Source organism: Camelus dromedarius, chromosome 26, assembly GCF_036321535.1.
Source record: "Camelus dromedarius isolate mCamDro1 chromosome 26, mCamDro1.pat, whole genome shotgun sequence".
NCBI lineage: Eukaryota > Metazoa > Chordata > Mammalia > Artiodactyla > Camelidae > Camelus > Camelus dromedarius.
In genome coordinates, this window is record NC_087461.1 from 9,533,599 (window position 1) to 9,551,464 (window position 17,866).

At 39.5% G+C, this 17,866-nt stretch overlaps 1 protein-coding gene across 12 annotated transcripts in view; it reads right to left on the reverse strand.

Moving 5' to 3' along the window:
• Positions 1 to 17,866, reverse strand: part of NEBL (nebulette) — a 310,416-nt gene that overhangs the window by 75,973 nt on the left and 216,577 nt on the right. For 10 of the 12 annotated variants that reach the window (XM_031444720.2, XM_064479370.1, XM_064479369.1 and 7 more), the window contains 3 exons: positions 12,834 to 12,938; positions 10,555 to 10,665; positions 4,680 to 4,790 (listed from right to left, as the gene is read on the reverse strand). The exons of the other annotated variants lie outside the window; for them this stretch is intronic. In XM_031444720.2, coding sequence (XP_031300580.1) covers positions 4,680 to 4,790; positions 10,555 to 10,665; positions 12,834 to 12,875 — 264 coding nt within the window. In that variant the 5' untranslated portion in view covers positions 12,876 to 12,938. The remainder of the gene's footprint in view (positions 1 to 4,679; positions 4,791 to 10,554; positions 10,666 to 12,833; positions 12,939 to 17,866) is intronic. 12 annotated transcript variants of the gene reach the window in all.

Genomic DNA, 17,866 nt, shown 5'->3' on the forward strand with positions numbered 1-17,866 from the left:
CCCAGTGATGCTGCCGCAAGCTTGTCACATTTAGACAACAGTGATTTGAGTGAGATTCCTCAACAGGTGAGTTAATAAACTAGAGACAAGCAAAACCTCTACCATGATGGTCTTTATGGCAAAATCCAAGCACTTGGAGATGCAAAGATTGAGAGCTGAGGGATGGCATCCAGGATGGAAGCCATAGACAGACACCTGGGGGGCTCAGGGCAGCGTGAGCAGACAGACAAAGAAATCAAACCGAACTGACCCCAAACTCATCTATTCCCGTTGCTACTCTGGTGATGGTTAAAATGATTCTTGGTGAGAAGAAACTACACAGAGTAAGTTTGCAGGACAGAAGTGAAGAGCGTAGCCTGTATTTAGTTATGCTCTCAAAACACCAGTTCAGTCATTCCCAAGAAATTCTTTTATCATAAATTCCCACAGAAGAGAAGCCTCCAAGCCATCATCAAATAGGCACAAGGACTCAAAATTCTGTCTTAATAAGGTTTATCTCTGTTTGGGCATGCTGCATGTACAAAAAGGAAAGAAAACTAAATCATTAAAGCGTAAATACTATTTTTAAAAGAAAATATAAACCTTTTAAATATGAGTAAATGCAGAATCTGATATTTATCAGAAAACAAAAAAATTTTTTTTCAATTTTCTGAACGATGGTGTAAAAGATACAGCTGTATCTAACAGTTTGTCTTTAGTGGTAGTATTTCCATTGCTTATAAAAGCATTTTAGGGTTGGTAAAAGTTTTCTTACTCACGATTTAACTTCTTCTTATTCGTGATTTAATTTTATCACTACCACAATCTTCTAAAGAGAGCAACATAGATGTTACTAACTATTCTGCCTTAGAGATGAACAAAATACTAATATACCCATTTCAATGCTAAATTCTAAAAGCAGTGTTATTGTAAGTCGTATCAGAGAATCACAGAGACATAAATGTTTTCCCAGTATCATTTTATTGATTTATCTTTAAGCTTTTCCACTTTCTGATGGAATAGAAATTTGGTCTCCTGATAAGTATTTATTAATGTTAAGAAAGTACATTTATCATTCTTGAAAAGAACATTAAGTCTCTGGTTTCCCCTGCTGAATACTTCTTTCTAATACACACTGAACTGATTACCAATATGGTGTTTTGGGAAAGTTTACCACTCCGATTTCATCACAAGTCTACGCAGACAACATTATTTATAAAACTTAAAACGGCAGTTTAAAATTTGTTTGACTTTAGAAGTATCGGACTTCACGCCTCTGATAAGATTGATGAAAATTAATAATGTTACTGGGGTTTTCATTTCAAGCCCATCTTTAGGGAAAGTCACAGGATAGAATATCTCAGCTCCTCTAATGACATTAGAAAAATTTGGCAGGGGTAAATTCCTTAAGATACCAAAAAAAAAAAAAAAAAAAAAACCAAAGAAAACCTTAGATTGGCTGTTTTTAATCATTTTTTGATTACAGTATCAAGATAGGTAGTTAAATGGGTTCAGGAACCTTTTGAATATGCCCTTCTGACCTAAATGCTGCTTAATATAAATTTCATATTGATTTGGCTTTTTCATAAATCTAAGCTCATTTCATTGTTTTGAATTAACTATGATATCACCCTAAACTCTTAAATCACCCTTTAAAACTGGAGGAGGACCAGAAAGAACAAATATTTTCTGGGTGGGCTCCTGTACAAGGCCCTTCACATATCGTATCTCTTTTAACACTTGCAAGAGCCCCGCGAGGTAGACAGCATTGCCCCAGTTTTACATGTGAAAAAGCCCAATTTTGGAGATCTCTGTCCCTGGTCCAAGGTCATCCAGGCAACATGTAGCCGAGCAAGCATTTTAACCCCAATTCCTTTTCTATCCTATGTGACAGGGCAGGATGTTATGAGAAACCTTTTTTTTTTTTTTTTTTTTTTTTTTTTCCTATTTCATGATCTTTGAATCCAGGGCTGAAAGAAGAGGCTACTGACTTCAGAATACGCTTCCCCTCGGAACTCTCAGTTATTCCGAGGTGAAAATTCAGCTGGCCAGTCACAAAGAATCCTCCCTTCATGCCCCGTTTATTCACATCTCCAAAGGCATAAGGGACAGTAAGGTTCTGAAAGAAAAATTGTTCCATTTGGCCTACAGATGAATGTTCTAATAAAAAGCCTGAACACAGATAAACAGCAAGGTCCTACAGTAGAGCACAGGGAACTATATTCAATAGCTTGTAATAAGCTATAATGAAAAAGAATATGGAAAGGAATGTATATATCTGTATAACTGTAACACTATGCTGGACACCAGAAATTAACACATTATAAACACCATCTTCAATTTAAAAAAATTTTTTTAAAGACAATCAACTAACTTAATAAAGATAATGCAATAAAGAAAACAAAAAGTTTGACCAGAAAGGAGGGAGAAATAAAAAGCTTTGAACTACAATTGTCCCAAGCTCTTGGTTCTCTAACAGGTATCAGAAAGCTGAATTGGTTTTGATGGAAACATAAAAAGCTACGCAGAGATGCTGACATGCACTGTTTCTAGGTAAATCAGATGCACACGGGACAACATGTTTTATTTTAAATTAAATGAAGTCATTTATAGGCACAGTGCAAAGTGACACCCCACATTATGAAAAGGTAATTCTATTAGTTAAATTCTCTGCGAGTGAATCTCATCACCCTTGAGTCTTACGGGAGACACGGTTTTGTCTTTCACGGGGATGCTGCAGCCACACTTACTGAACTAAGAGACCTACTTGCTTTCCGGTGGTTTTCCAGACCCACGTTTAAATTTCATATCGTAGGGACAACAAATGTATTATTCTAAGTGACTTGACTCTCAGGGAATATCAACGACTTCACAGATAGGATACAAATATCACTCTCACTTTAAATCTGAGTAAATAGTCTTAAACACTTTCTAAATCCTATTATGTGTACAAACTTTGCATGTAAAGGTTGAGCCAAGGAGGCAGAGGAGTGTAAGTAAATACATTCATCTCCCATAAGTACACAGTATTGAATGAAGGAGAAAAGGGCTTTATACGCTATTCCCCCAATCCCTCAATCAAAGACCTTTGAAAAGAAAAGGCAGAGTTAAAATAATAACCTCGGTTCTATGATAAGGAACTTCCGTATTTGAATTTCATTGAATTACAGAGTTAGAAAAGGCCTCCCGAGGACCCGGGTAATGCCAGCCTCCTCCCCGGACCACCAGTACCACCCTTTAAACCCACAGTGTTTATGGGAATTCAAAGTTTCTTCAGCTCCAAACAGTGGGAGCTCAGTGTCTCGGTGTTTCTTTCCTGCAGTGCACTGCATCCGCGGATCTGAATTCTGGTGAGAACCTATTCTGCCCTACATTCCTTAAATTCCATTTAAAATCTTGACCAATAACCAGTGACCTTTATGAGGGAGGCAGCAGGCTGTAACAGAAAGAGTGGACTTGGGAGTTTGATTCTTTGGTCTCATTTCTTTTTTTTTTTTTTTTTTTATACAAAATGGGAATCAGTGCATGGATTCTGTGAGCACTGGAAATGCTCAGAGTCTTGGCACAGTTCCTCGTGTGTGGCCGTGCTCGCTAAGTGGTAGTTATTAAGACTGCGACAGTCATTCTGCCAGCAAAAGTTCTTATAAAGCATCCTGTTAAAATGGACTTGCTGGTAATTACAGACATGTGACTTTTTCATCTCTTATCAATCTTAAATCATCCTACAAAAGCACTTTTGGTTTTGGCATGTGTTTATACATTTGGATTAAAATGTAAAGCCTCACTCAGTTTATACTCAAGCATCGATCTATTACAATTTAGCATCAGGGAGTTGTCGCCATCCTTCAAAAGGACACTGCACAGCGGGGGCGCTGCGGCCGCAGAGGCGGCAAGTCACCGTGCAGGGGTGCGACAGCGCCCGCGTGCCGTGACGTTTCAGGTCCTTTTCCAAGAAAGGGACTTTCTTGACCCAAGCAAGGCGAACTGTTTATCTTAACTGATTCTAACCCATAAAGAACAGTTCCTGTGTTCCTTCTAGAAAGCAAATAAGTCATGACAGGGAGACAAATAAGCTTCTGCTGAAATTTCAGGAAGAAACTATCCTTCCAGGTCCCCAAGACGGCAGCAGTAATTGAGCCAACTCATGAAAGTTTTGATGTACTTGCTTCCTTGTAACCAGAGCAGAAATGTGTTTTCCACAGGCCTGTCTCCTCTCCCTTGGCTTCTGCAGCTAAGGCAGCCATTAGGCATCTATTGCTCACCTGTTCCTCTTGGGTCGGACGTGTGGCCACACACATCCCAAACGAAGCCACAGTGGGCTGCAAGCTCGCTAGCGCTGGTGGGCCATTCTCCCCTGGCCACTGATTTCCAGTACTCTTTCTCCCAGTTCTTCTGAGAGTCCAGACTGGACACCCTGGGAGCATCACCATCAAGTCAAGGAGGCTCTAGGAAATGCTTACAACCCAGCGCTCAGGTCTGCAGGTGCCTGACATTCTAAAGGCCTTCCACAAGGTTCTAATGACCACTGACAATAACTCAGACATGCTTCTGCCCGAACACTGAGAGAGAAGAATAAAAGAAACTTTCAAGTCCTTTGTGAATAGGAGTGTTGCCATATTTAAACTCCAACAACATACCCATTAGCCCTGACATGGGTAAACTACAATTTTGCAGAAAATCATGAGGAATGGCTCCCTTACGTTACTCTGGTGCTTGGTGACCTCCGTGGCATGTCTGACCTCGGGGGGCTCCTTCATGTGGGCGTAATCTGAGATCCCTTTGGCAGCGTCGTGTTTCTGCCTGTAGGCAATCTTTAAAAAAACACAAATAATTATTAGTTTCATTTAGAGGTGTGTGAAATTCTTACCAATTAAATTTCAGTGTTTTGCTAGGATTTTATATATTTGAATACCACCATTGATGGTCAAATTTGCCTGGGCCTCTATAACAAGATTACATACAGAAGACTTTCATCTTTGTGCTTCCCTTTAAACTCCTAATTCTAACTCTTGGTCATTTTATGTGAAAAGTCTCTGCCCACACGCTGAAATCCCGACTTGTGTTTATCCAGCTTAAACCTCAACTATGGTTTTGGGAAATATTGCACAATCCAAGAGGTTTTAGGGTCACAAATGTTCACAGTTTAAATCTTGGGAAAGCAAATGACAAAACTGGGAAAGTGATTGGGTATTTAAAAGTGAATTGTTCATTGTTTAATTGATCACTACGACTTTATGGAGGCACAGTTATAATATAATATAAAGCTTATCAAAAGCCCTAACTTTTGGATATAACAAAATTCTCAGGCACGTCAAGCCTTGTTCTGTGTTAGAGAAAGGGGCAGTGCCACCCACTGTCGCCACCCTGACTCTGTCCCACCCGGGGATGGAGAGGAGCGATGAGAAGGACTGCTTCAGAAGTGGAAGTAACCAACTAATGGTGAAAAAGAATATGGAAACGAATATCTGTATATTCCTATATGACAGAAGCATTGTGCTGTACACCAGAAACTGACACTACATTGTAAACTGATTATACGTCAATAAAAATATATTTTAAAAAAAGGAGAAGTGGAAGTAACCAAACTCAACAATGGAGTCAGAAATTAAAGAGGAGCCACAAGACAGCAAATTATCCCCTTACTCTTAGTCTATTCCCATAGTAGCCTATTTATTCCCTTCCCAAGTTTTAATGCCTTGGTTGAATTTCTATAGAATTATTTATTTTTTTGTCTTCCTTAATTAGAACATAACTGTCTAGTTCACTATATGCTCAGAACCCAGAATAGTGCCTGACACAAAGGAAACTGCAATAAATATTTGCTCCATTAGTGACTACATGAATGAGTGAATAACTAAATGAATGAGAATAAAAGAAGAATAACTGAATGAGCTTTCTAAAAGTTAATTTAAAATATATATTAAATGTTTAAATAAGAAGAAGATAATCAATGAAGTTGGAATTACTTGGCACAGAATAAAGGAAATTAAAAAGAAAAACTAGAACAGTGTTCACCAAAAACAAAACAAGATCTAATTTTGAATGAAAGAATACAGTTAAACTTAAGGAAAACATTTTTACCAATATGAGCTCCTTGAGAGCTATTTCTATATCTTACACATCTTTTAATATCCTGTGCCAGTCATAGTGAATGACACAGAACAGAAATGCAATAAATGTTTTGTGAATGAATGAACAGATGAGTTTATTAAACTTTCCCATGAATTTGAAGTCCTTACAGACTTTAATAAATAGAATTAACCACCCAGTTAACTTAGATCATCTGTATTCCTGAAGGATTAAAGTAATAATTATAAAAATAATTTTTTAAAATAAAATCATCCAATCTTACCATAAAAAAGGAAAGCCACCTAGGACAATGACCAATGTATCAATCCCTTCTCTGGCTCCCCCACTGAGTTTTTCTTGAAAATTTCCACTGAAGGAGAACTCAACCCGGCCATCACAGTCTCTAAATTTTGCAAGTTCTGGTGCAAAGTTCCTCCTTTAATGAAACCCAAATCTATGCCCCCATAGCTGCATCCATTTGGCCGTAAGGAAACAGCCTAGTTCACAGGACAGAATTCCAGACGTGGGAACACAGCTGTCAATGACTTCTGTTCCTCTGGACAGTCTGCCTGGACCTAGGCACTGACCCCCTACACTCTCTAAATGCTCCCCAAAGTACAAATTCCAACTCTTCCTTCCACCTCCTTCTTAAGGTGTCCACAGTATTTCAGATACAGCCTGACCCATCCTAATTAGAACCGTTCAGTTTAACAGGTTATCGTCTCTCCTGTGCTGCGTACTATTAATGCATCCACAGATCACACCATTTTCCTTCTGATTACTATGTTGAGATTTCTGTCAACCAATGCCCTTAAGTCATGTTCAGTCCTGCTCAGCCCTGTTTCCACATCTGGCTAATTATTACAACTTCAAGGCAGCATCTCCCATGATTCCAGGGACCATTCATCTTGCTAGAGTCTGCCCATTGATTTAGTCCATCAGGATATCTAATTCTGATGAAAATATGTTTTAAATTTTCACCAATTAATTATGTTAAACAAGAAACCCATTAAGAGCCTCCATTCAGGCTGAGAAAGCCCATTATCTCAGTTCCATTACACTCCACATTATAACTTGGTGGGGGGAGGAGGAATTTAATGTTGGCCAAGACTCCTCTGACAAGAAAAAAACTTCTGTAAGATTTGTTATAAGTAAAAAGAACTAGCGTGTGCCTGTCACTTTTTTGCTGGATGCCTGGTTCATTTTGTATTTTCGAACTATGGTACTTGTGACCTTATAAGCATAACCAGTGCAGCTGATCATTTTGTGGGCTATCACAGAAGCGGTGAGTCATCGAGCACAATTTTAAAAGGCACTTTTTTCTTAAAAAGGCGATGTAATTCTCTGCTTGCGGCATTAAAATAGTCATTTCATTTATAGCTGCTACTAAGCACCACTTTAGAATTAAGATTACATCAAATGGGAGGCAGCTGAACTTTAATTTATCGGATTAATGTTCATCCTGAAAATAGCTAATGGGAATTTATGGCAAGCTAATCAATTATCTGATAAATTTGGTTTCTTGGGATTCGTCACTATTGTGTGGCGTTTCCCTAGATTAATACTGTTTTCTTCACACTCTGTGAATTAAGGATGCCAGGGCACTGACGTTGGAAGATACTTGCAACAGTCTTGTATAAATTATATATAAATGTTTATGCAAGTAACATATATATTTATCTTATATGGCTGATCTTATATATCTCACATACATAGGTAAGATGTACATAAATTTCTGATTGACAGTATATTTCATAACTACTATATAGGTACTTGTGCTTTTAATCCCATAAGACAGATCCTCTGAAGCTCCTGAAACTGGACCTTGTGGCCACTACAGATAAAAACATAAGCTCTCATAAATCTCCTCAGTTCAGATGCCTGAGTAACCTGTATCACTTGTGGGATAAGGGATTATTTAGCCTCTGCATGAAACAGCCCTGGTATGAAGGGCCTCACTCCTTTATGGCACAGCTCATCCATTTCCAGAAGCTTCCAGAAGCTTTCCTTGTGATCTTTGTTTTTAAAATTTTTAATGGGGGATATCTACGAATGGCCTCCTAAAATCTCCACGTCTGTCTGTCTGTCTCTCTCTCTCTTTTTTTTTTTAAGGCCTTTTTTCCTATTGGTCATTTTCCACATGGAGTATTAACCTAAGCTAACTTCACCTCATCACTCAAGTTCAAATGTAAGCTTCTGAGAATGTTGACAAATTGATTTTAAGATAATATTTTGTTCCAATGTGAAAAGTTTAGGATGCTTTTCATTAGAACCTGGAACGTGGTTAATTTCAGAATTTGTCTAATACTCTAATTCAGGCCGCCCCAAATCTAATACTATTTGGACACAGTAAAAGGTTAGTTCTTTAATTATCACAGATGCTGTCAAATAGTCCTGGTTTCTTGCCTGTCTTATTACCAGATAAGCTCTGAGAATTGCAATTTTAACAAAAATAAAATTGATTTATGTAAGTCTAAAGGAACGTTATTACAATTACATAAATCTTTGAAACAGGCACCTTCTTTGGAATCCAGGTCTTTCCTTTCTAACAAGTTCAATGACTACTCACTACACCGGGCAGAGCAGCCCCTTGGGAACACCTATATCTCTTTCCTAGGGTGCACATTCTACCGTGCTATGATGCCTGTTAACAATGTGAGCGCAACCTATTCTGGAAAAAAAGAGATAGGTTCCAAGATACACAATATGGATTATTTTTCATGTCAAGTTCTACGTGCACATATTTGTGTACTATAGATGCGCTTATGCCATAAAAATGTGGAAAAAAGTTGCGTGATTCCAAAGCAACAGAGGTTGTAAACATCTGAAAATGTTACCTTCCCAACCAAGTGTAAAAACAAAGACTGTTTCTTTTCTGCATTGCATAATTGCTGCTTATTGTTCTCATTATTGCACAAATGTTGTCAAACAAGTGTTGTGCTGTCATTATTTGCTTTATAAATTTGTCCATGTTATCAGCAAATGGCTGGATGACCAGCATTTGGCAGGGGAAAAAGGGGGCATATTAGTCATGTTCAGCCATGCAGAACCCTGACATGTATTTTTAGCCTCATGTTGCACAGCTGAGATTAGCTTACTGCTAAGCTGGGTACACAGTGGACATTTAAATTTGTGATAATGAAGTACTTAAAGATGTTCTGCAAAGGATAACTATACTTGGCATTGCTCAAGAGTAATCTGTTTTCAGGCTATTTTAAAATTATCTAGGTATCTTCTACTTAAAAGTAAAAAGATTCTGGAGAAAGAAGTAAACCTGTTAAATAAGAAAAAGAGGGGTAGAAATAGTAAGAAAGAGGTAGTACAGTGTATAGTTAACAATCCAGACTCTGGAGCCAGTCTATCCATGTTTATGTGCTGGCTCTGCCATTTATTAGCTGTGTGACCTTGGGCAAGTTACTTAACCTCTCTGTGCTTCAGTTTCCACATCTCCAAAGTGAGACTATCTCATGGAGTTGTGAGGATTAAATGATATAAATATATGGGAAATGCACAGAACAGAACCTGACACAAAGTTAAGCATTTCTATGTGTTTGCTATTATTATTAACCAAAAATGTAGCCTGAAAAATATAAACCAGGTACAAGGAAATATTTCCTTAAAAAGGAAATCAATAAATTGAACAAAAATCCATTGTACAAGTATTTACTGAATACTCTCTGTGCTCCACAGGCTGTTCTAAGCATAAGGTGGGGCAGGGAACAAGACAGGAGATCCCTGCTCTCCTAGGGACTAATAAAGTAACAACAACAAAAAAAATTCAGATTGTGCTATGAAGAAGACAAAGCAATGAGTGAGAAAAGATGCGAAAAGATTCTATTTTAAAATTCTGTTTTAAGAAATAGATTAAATGCACTAAGGATTTCTTCTGTGTTGCTGTACTATAAAGGGAAAATTACTCCTAAACTCTTGGGGATTCAAAATGAGTTTACATGATGACAGTTCTCAAGCGCATCTGCAACTTGCAACAGCTAAAATGGCCATTTCCACCTGATGGAGGCTTTTTTTGGTAGCCTGAGATATTCTAAATGAAAAACACCATCCACGGAAAAGAAATTCAGGAACCATTTGTCTAGCTGATGGAGCCCAGATCTGCAGATCCTAAATTTAACCATTAAGTCTTTATGTGACTTTTAATAAGCTACTGGAATGTTCTCCACTTAGAGATCACAAGTTAAATCAAGGACTAGTTTAATGTTTGCTGTAAGGTTGTAATGAAAGTAAACTGCCTAAATAAGATTAAAAATTGCTTTATTAACAGTGGCAAATGGGACTAGGAAAAAACATGATGTAACTAACACAGTTGCAGGTCCTCTTCATTATCCGTGACTCCACCAGTGGCTGCTGACAACACACGAATCAGCTGCTTCCAACTTTTCACTCCATATTTAACATCTAAGTTAAACAGTTCTTTTAAAAGTACTCAATAATTTGTATTAGGTGTATGTTTGATGTACACAATTATATAATAATTTAGGGAAATCACACCTCACTCTGCAGCTGCGTAACTTCTCTTGCAAAGACACTGTCAATTGTGGCTGGCATCTGCTTATAAAGAGAATTGGAAAGGTCCGCCTTAATGGTGCCCTTGTATTTTGCCTGGTGGAGGGGGAAAGAAAAGAAAAAAAATAAATATTTCTTGTTTCTTTTTTTACTGTGAATATTGAAAGAGAATAAAGAATACTTTCTTCAGAAAGAGAATGAATTTAAAAATATGAAGACCATTTTAATCTTAGACACTGAAGCTGATAAACATATCTGAAGAAAGATAAATAAATCCAATTTATCACCGCAAAACCTTTTCAAAAGAAACATGCAAGAAAATAACGACTGGGAACGGGTGGTTGGGGGATGGGCAAAACGGGTGAAGGAAGCCAAGAGGCACAAACTTGCAGCTATGAAAAAAATACATGGGGACAAAATGTCCAGCACGGTGACTACAGTTGATAATACTGTACTGCATATCTGAAAGTTGCCAAGAGAGTAAACCTTCAAAGTACTCATCACAAGGAAAAAAGAAAAAAATGTGTGACTTTGTACAGTGACAGATGGTAACCAGACTTACCATGGTGATCATGTCACAGTGCATACAAATATCAAATCATATACACTGTACACCGGAAATGAATATAATACTATATGTCAATTATACTCCAAATTAAAATATTTAATTAAATCAATTTGGTTTAAAAAGAAAGACTATTTTTTCTATTTAAACCCACGCACATTTCTAAAAGTAAATCTGTGTGTATTGACAGTTTCATGTTTGATCAGCAAGGAAGAATCTGAGAATAATGAGACAATTGAGTTATTCCAGAAAATACAAGTCATTAGAATTTATAGTCTAGAACCTGAATGCAAAGGACAGAGTTCCTTTATTCAAGTCTTCTGAACTCCTTCCACCATAATGGCAGGGTGAGGAGGGGGGGCTTTTTTGCAACTTCCCACGTCCAATCTGCACTGCCTCTAATTGACCTCAATCATTACTCATAAAGAGAAACACTCATTCACTATTTCCTCATGGGAAGATCAGGTTCAAAGGAACATAACAGATTGCCCTCTTTCATTTTTTTTTTTTTTTTTTTTTTTTTACTCTGCAGCTGACTCCTTCAGGAGAAGGAATCAATTAATAATTAAAAACACCAAGCATTTCTTTGCACAGGAGAAATAATAACTAACACAAATAAACAAAACCATGTTTTTCCTCACTCTGTCAACAAGCCCCTGAGATTACTCCCACTTGGGGCTAGATCTGGGTGTTGATTTATTGAGTACACAGTCTCTGTTAAGACTTGTGTTCCACAACTCTTTGGATTTTGGTACCTGAGAGAAAATTTACCAATTTTCGTCAGAATACTTTCATGTTGGCAGAAATAATCCTGAGAAAAATCACACTGATCTTTTTCCAACATAACTTAACAAAACACTAGAGGTCAGTCACTGACAACACTATTTAATTCATCTTCTTTTCAAGTTTATCTCTTCAAAGTGATCAATTCGTGGACTCCAGCAATGCCTCATCACAGAAATCACTGTTAACACTGTGCTTTATCACACAACATATATTGCAGTTTTAAATGCTCTTAGAAAGAGGCTGTATGATTTTTCAGCTGGAAAATGAATGTAGTGCCTTTCCCACTCTGTAGTTTCATAATAGGTATTGCTGTTGAACTGATCCTACTTAAAAATAGTTTAAATTGATTTAAAGTTGCTTACCAAAGATACCACATTGTATGGAGTCTGCTGGTAAGTTGTATTTATTTTCAAAATGATATTCAAACTTTTATGTCTACTAAATGTGTTAATAAATAATGGGAATTCTAAAACGTGTTACCAGTACTTTCTACTTACTGAATAAAAATATCCCTTTTTAAGAGTAACTTGATGTAGGGGGAGGGTGTAGCTCAGTGGTAGAGTACATGCCTAGCCTGCACAAGGTCCTGGGTTCAAAACCCAGCACCTCCATCAAAAATAAGTAAATAAACCTAATTACTCCCCCTTATTAAAAAAAAAAAAAGAGTAACTTTATGTAAATAAGAAAAGATTAGAGTCAAAATAAACATTTAATAAAACATATCAACCACAGATAACATGAGTCAGTTTACATGAGTTACTGACATAGTGCATAGAATTACCTAGTTATACAGATATTACCAACATTCAGTGGTGTTACCAAAAATATTACTCTTCAACTTTAACGCACAGACTTTTATCTACATAAATAGAAAAAGAAAATGCAAGCCATTTTGCAAGTTTTGTCACCTTACCTCAGAAATAAAAGCGCCAATATGTTTTACATGGTTTAGCATAGGTGTGTCAGTCACAAATGTACACTTGCCCTTAGATTTTTTATACTCTTCTTTGTAATGGATCTAAAAGAGAGAACAATTTCTATAAGGAGAAAAACAATCTTAATGCTCTTTTTTGAACAGAAGAATTAAGCTGAGAAAGTCTGTTTTCTGAAGTAGATACTCAAATGTAGAGTGACGCTCAGAACAAGCCAAATCAAACTAACACCCAGCCCAGCACTGCAAAGGTGACGAGGGACAGCAAGGAAAAGGCTGTTCTTTAGATAAACGAGGGTCCAGTTATTTCATCAAGGATCATGCGTGTTGGCCCCACATTGACCAAGGGTCCTGTTTGCCCAGCTTGCTCATCGTAATTATTAAACATTCTCCATTTCACGCGTACAATTGTCCTATTTTATTGTTACTTTTAAGCCACATACCTTAACAGGTAAGCCTACGGTCAAACAGAAGCCCAGCTGCCTGTCTCTAGGTTTCAAACAAGGAGTCATCAGGACAGATGTAACCAAGAAGCGGTAGAAAGTAAACAAAGGGAGATTGCCACTAGCATCATTAGCTATACACGCTGGATTAGAGGGAGGGGCTTAAATTGTGGCCATGATGGGTTTCCTGATACTAATTTATTACGCTCCAATCAAACTTGCCAAATTTATGTGCCACTCATAAGTCTCCCCACCCTTTTCCCCTCCCCCAGAATAGAACCGTCCCAGAAAGCCTGCCGCCCGGTGAGACCAATGCAGATCGCCCCCTTGTGGTGGGCAGGCAGCGGAGCAAGACAAAGTCCAAAGAGGCTTATTAGCCAAGCGGTGCTCATTTCTTCTCTTGAACGCGCTAGTGGAATGAGTCATTCCTTTTCCACTGGGGAGAGCCCAGAATTACTCTGGGGGAATACCCAGCGTGGACATAGGAACCAAAAAGAAGTCAGGAACTATGGAGAAGGACCTAAAATGTTAACCCCACTGTCACACTAACTGCTGCCCGATCTGAAAACCAGGCAGGCAAAACTTACAACTAGTGAGAGGATGAAGGTCATTTGCTGGAAGTTCTGCCACCCTGTAATAAAGCCATGTTTATCTACCCAAGACTGTAAATACTTAGTCTGAAGAAAAGGTCCTAGTTCAGATGATAAATTACATGGTCTCCCTAATTGCAGCCCCAAAGTGAAGTTTAATTGTATACACCACCTGGTTCTTAAAGGACACAACTCGTACTAATGTCACACTCAACCATGGCATAGAGATTTCACCATATTCAAACCTGATCCGAGGGGCATTATCTGACCTGTGGTATAACCAGATACAAACACACTAAGGAACGTTATTTTAAAATGCTGCATTTCACGGCTGGGTGACTCTTGGGTATTAGATGCTGACCATATTAAACATTTGCTTTATTCGTAAAATCAACATTAGAACATATTTATCTTATCTGAACACTAAATTGCTTTTTTTTCTTCTCAGAGATTAGCCATAATTTTAGGTCTCTGCAAATCACCCTCCTCAGTCACTAGTAATTAAACCGTTAATGGCAGTGTGATAAATAGTAGACTATTTTGATCACAAGGAGGGAAAAAAAAAAAAAACGTATCTCCGTTATATAATTAAGTGTGAGAGAAAATAACCTATCATTAGGCTTAAGTTTGGCTCATTATTTTTATCTCTTGCCACCATCTCTTCCCTCTCCCATTCACATTCCGCACTGCAGTGGTATGTGCTGGGGCTACTGGCGTCCTGATAAGCTCTGACCCGAACAGTACATCCAGCACAGGAGCTCTGGATAAGGGTGAAGTGTTCACTTCCTTTGCTACGCAGATGACAGTTGAGTCTTAAGTGAGCCCTCCATTCCTTTCTTTGGTCTTTACTTAAAAGGTACACACACACACACACACACACACGTTTTATTTGCTTATGGTCACTCACGTTGCATTTCCAAGGAATTTTACAATAGGAGTGACCATAAGCAAATGATTTAAATTTTTATATACAGAATACAACACAGTAGCCTTCCTGTACCCAGAGAACAGGAAAGGGCAGGTGGAAGGGGACTGCCTCAATGGCTGACAGAGGTAAAAGAAAAATCACTAAGCAGACAGTCAATTCCTAACACAGCCACAGCCCCATCTATTAGACAGATTGTCTATCTAACCTCTTTCTTTCCTAATCACAGAACCCAAATGTATTTATGAGAGGAGCCGCACCCCTACCCCAGCCCCAGAGGACAAACTGCGCTAAACCAAGCATGGTTTTCTCATTCCCGTGGCCCGTGACTGGCCGGAGAGGCCAGGTGCTGAGCTCTGGGGATGAGACACTCCTGGAAGGCTTTCCAGTAGTGTTACTGGAGTCCCTGGTGTAAAGGGGGAGACCTGCTGACACAGCCCTTTGACACCCGGCCCCTCCACCTCTGTCTTCCCCAATCGCAGGGATGCGCAGCAATGATGTCATCATAAGGCAACGAGCCCCCGTACAAATGATGGCAGAGAAGACACAGAGCCTGAAAGACAGACAGCACACACTGCGCCAAGACTGAAACCCCCACCTCCAGGACTCGTATGTGAAAAAAAAAAATAAACACCTGTTTGTCGAGCCCCTGTGCTAGGATTTCTCCGTTACGTGCAGCCGTCTGCACTCATAACCAATACACAATCCAAATTTGATGACTTAATGGATCAGTAAGATGCCCTGAATAGTCACTTTCTGCTTTGACCTCACCCATTCATCCCACCACATCTCGACTACAGTTGGAGTTAAGTCAGTTGAGGGGTGCTTCCTCCTCCTCGTCCAGGTCCTTTCACTTGGTGTGAGATCAGCTGACAGGTGGAGAAATGTTAGAGGGTCCTTCCTTTTGCAACCATTCTTAACTAAACGGACACAGAAAGTCTTCTCATAAACGGAGCCATTCTGCCCAAATGCAGCAAACCCTGGAGACAGAACTGTGGCCCCAGCCGCTATGTTAACGGGGGCGCTCAGAACCAAGGCTGCCGTCCCCGGTTTCCTAACCCCACCAGAGCTTCCTCTGCATGGGTAACCATGGAATCCTGTGCTTTCAGCACTGGAAGTGTTTACCCACAACGAACAACATTCACATGCCTGGAAAACGTTCCTTCTGCTGCCACACAAATGAACACCCTAAAAAGATTTGAATCAAAACACTGAGTCAGAGGCTTCATGCAGGTGTGGACTCACTTGCTCCACAGAGACTCTTTATCCTAACTTACAAGAAACATACAAAGGGTCCCTTTTAACCTAATGTTTTTTATGACTGCCCAACAAAAGGCTTCCAGATCCATGATTCTGATGGTTCAATACCGTCAGTAGGTTTGATTTATTCAAGGGATTGATCAGATAGCTGACTAACAGGACAAAATTACAGAGGGGGGATATCTGGGGAAATAAAAAGCATTACATGGTTTACAGAAAAATAAAAAAGGCTGCCTCAGAGGACCAGGTGTCTCTCAAGATTGGGAAGTGAGTTATGCAGAGGGAAACCCCACAATATGGGCACAGCAAGTGCAGAGCAGAAACGAGATGAGGCAAAAAAAAAAAAAAAAGAGAAAGAAAAAGAAAAATGCCTCACACTGATCCCAAAAGTGAAGCCACCTGATCTGAAAAACAGCCATTTCTTTCTATGGAGAATTCTGAACAGCGTAGGTCTCCCAGGATTTACCTCCAGGCCATTCTTATTTAACATTTTAATAAATTATCTGGCAAGGGCATGATATGGCGAAGCCTGCAGGTCTGCTGATGACCCCACGCTCTCACGGAGAGCCAACCAGGAAACTCACAGAGATGACCGGTGGCCGCTCTCAGAGGGCCGTGGTGGAGGGCGAAAACTACAGCTGAGAGTCATCGCTAGCAAAAGACAATCATTCAAACTGTTAAAGGGAGATGGGCCCTATGCGATTAGCTACAAATCAGAATTTAGGCCTGAAAATGGCTGAGGGTGATGTCCTTACAGACGCTGATCTAACAGCTTTCTGCGGCCCCCAAGCCCAAGAAACTCTATCATCACAACGGGGGCAGGAAACATCCTCAGGCCCTACTCAGAACCACAGCCATCCACATCTGGACTGCTGTGCACAGTTCTGGTTATTGCATCCCGAGAAAGACACGGGAAAGTTAGAAGAGGTCCAAGAAAAGATGATCAGAACGATAATGAAGGGGATGTAGAAAGACGGCTCTGGGAAAGGAAACCCACAAAGACACCCTTCTCATCTCAAAAATGGAGCAGAGCGGCGAGTGGCTACCGGCCAGGCTCTGGACTCGGCCGGAACTAAACCTGAACCTCGTCCCCACTGCTGTCTAGACAGGTGGCCGTGGACAAGCTACTCAAGGCTGGGTTCCACCACCTCTGCACTGAGGCTCACAGAAGCTACGGCACTGGCTCACGGTGGCTGGGAACACGTGGCATGCCTGGCACAAATGCAGCAGACAGGACAGCGTGGTGGCCAAGGCCCAGGAGTCGGACAGACCTTGTTCCAAATCCCAGGTCACACTAGTTGTATGATTTGATCAAGAAAATGTGAGGCTGCTTCTTAAAGCCTCAAGATGTAGAATTCCACAAAGCAGGCGCACGAAACACCAGATTCACACATGGCGACAGAGGCCTCGAACAGACTGCCTTCAAACAAAAAGGCTCAGGTAAACACATGGATTCCCTGTTGGGATATAAAGGATTACAAGATAAAACTAAAGTCCTTGAAGGTTTGTCTTTAAATTTAAGTTTGAGACCAGGGAGAGGACTGGGGCACTAAATTAAATGTGGGGCACGAACAGAGACATTACAGAGACGTTGACTAGAACCCTAAGCCAACTCAATTTTGTCATTTTTTTTATATTTGTTTTTAGCTCCGTATTGATGCAATTTCAAATACACATTTTAGACAACCAACCAGTCATGCAGACAACAGAACAGAGAAAAGAACTTCAAGTTCATCTGCTCCATATAAAAAAGCTGACGACACCGAGAGTGAATGAGCGAGTTACTAGTTAATAATA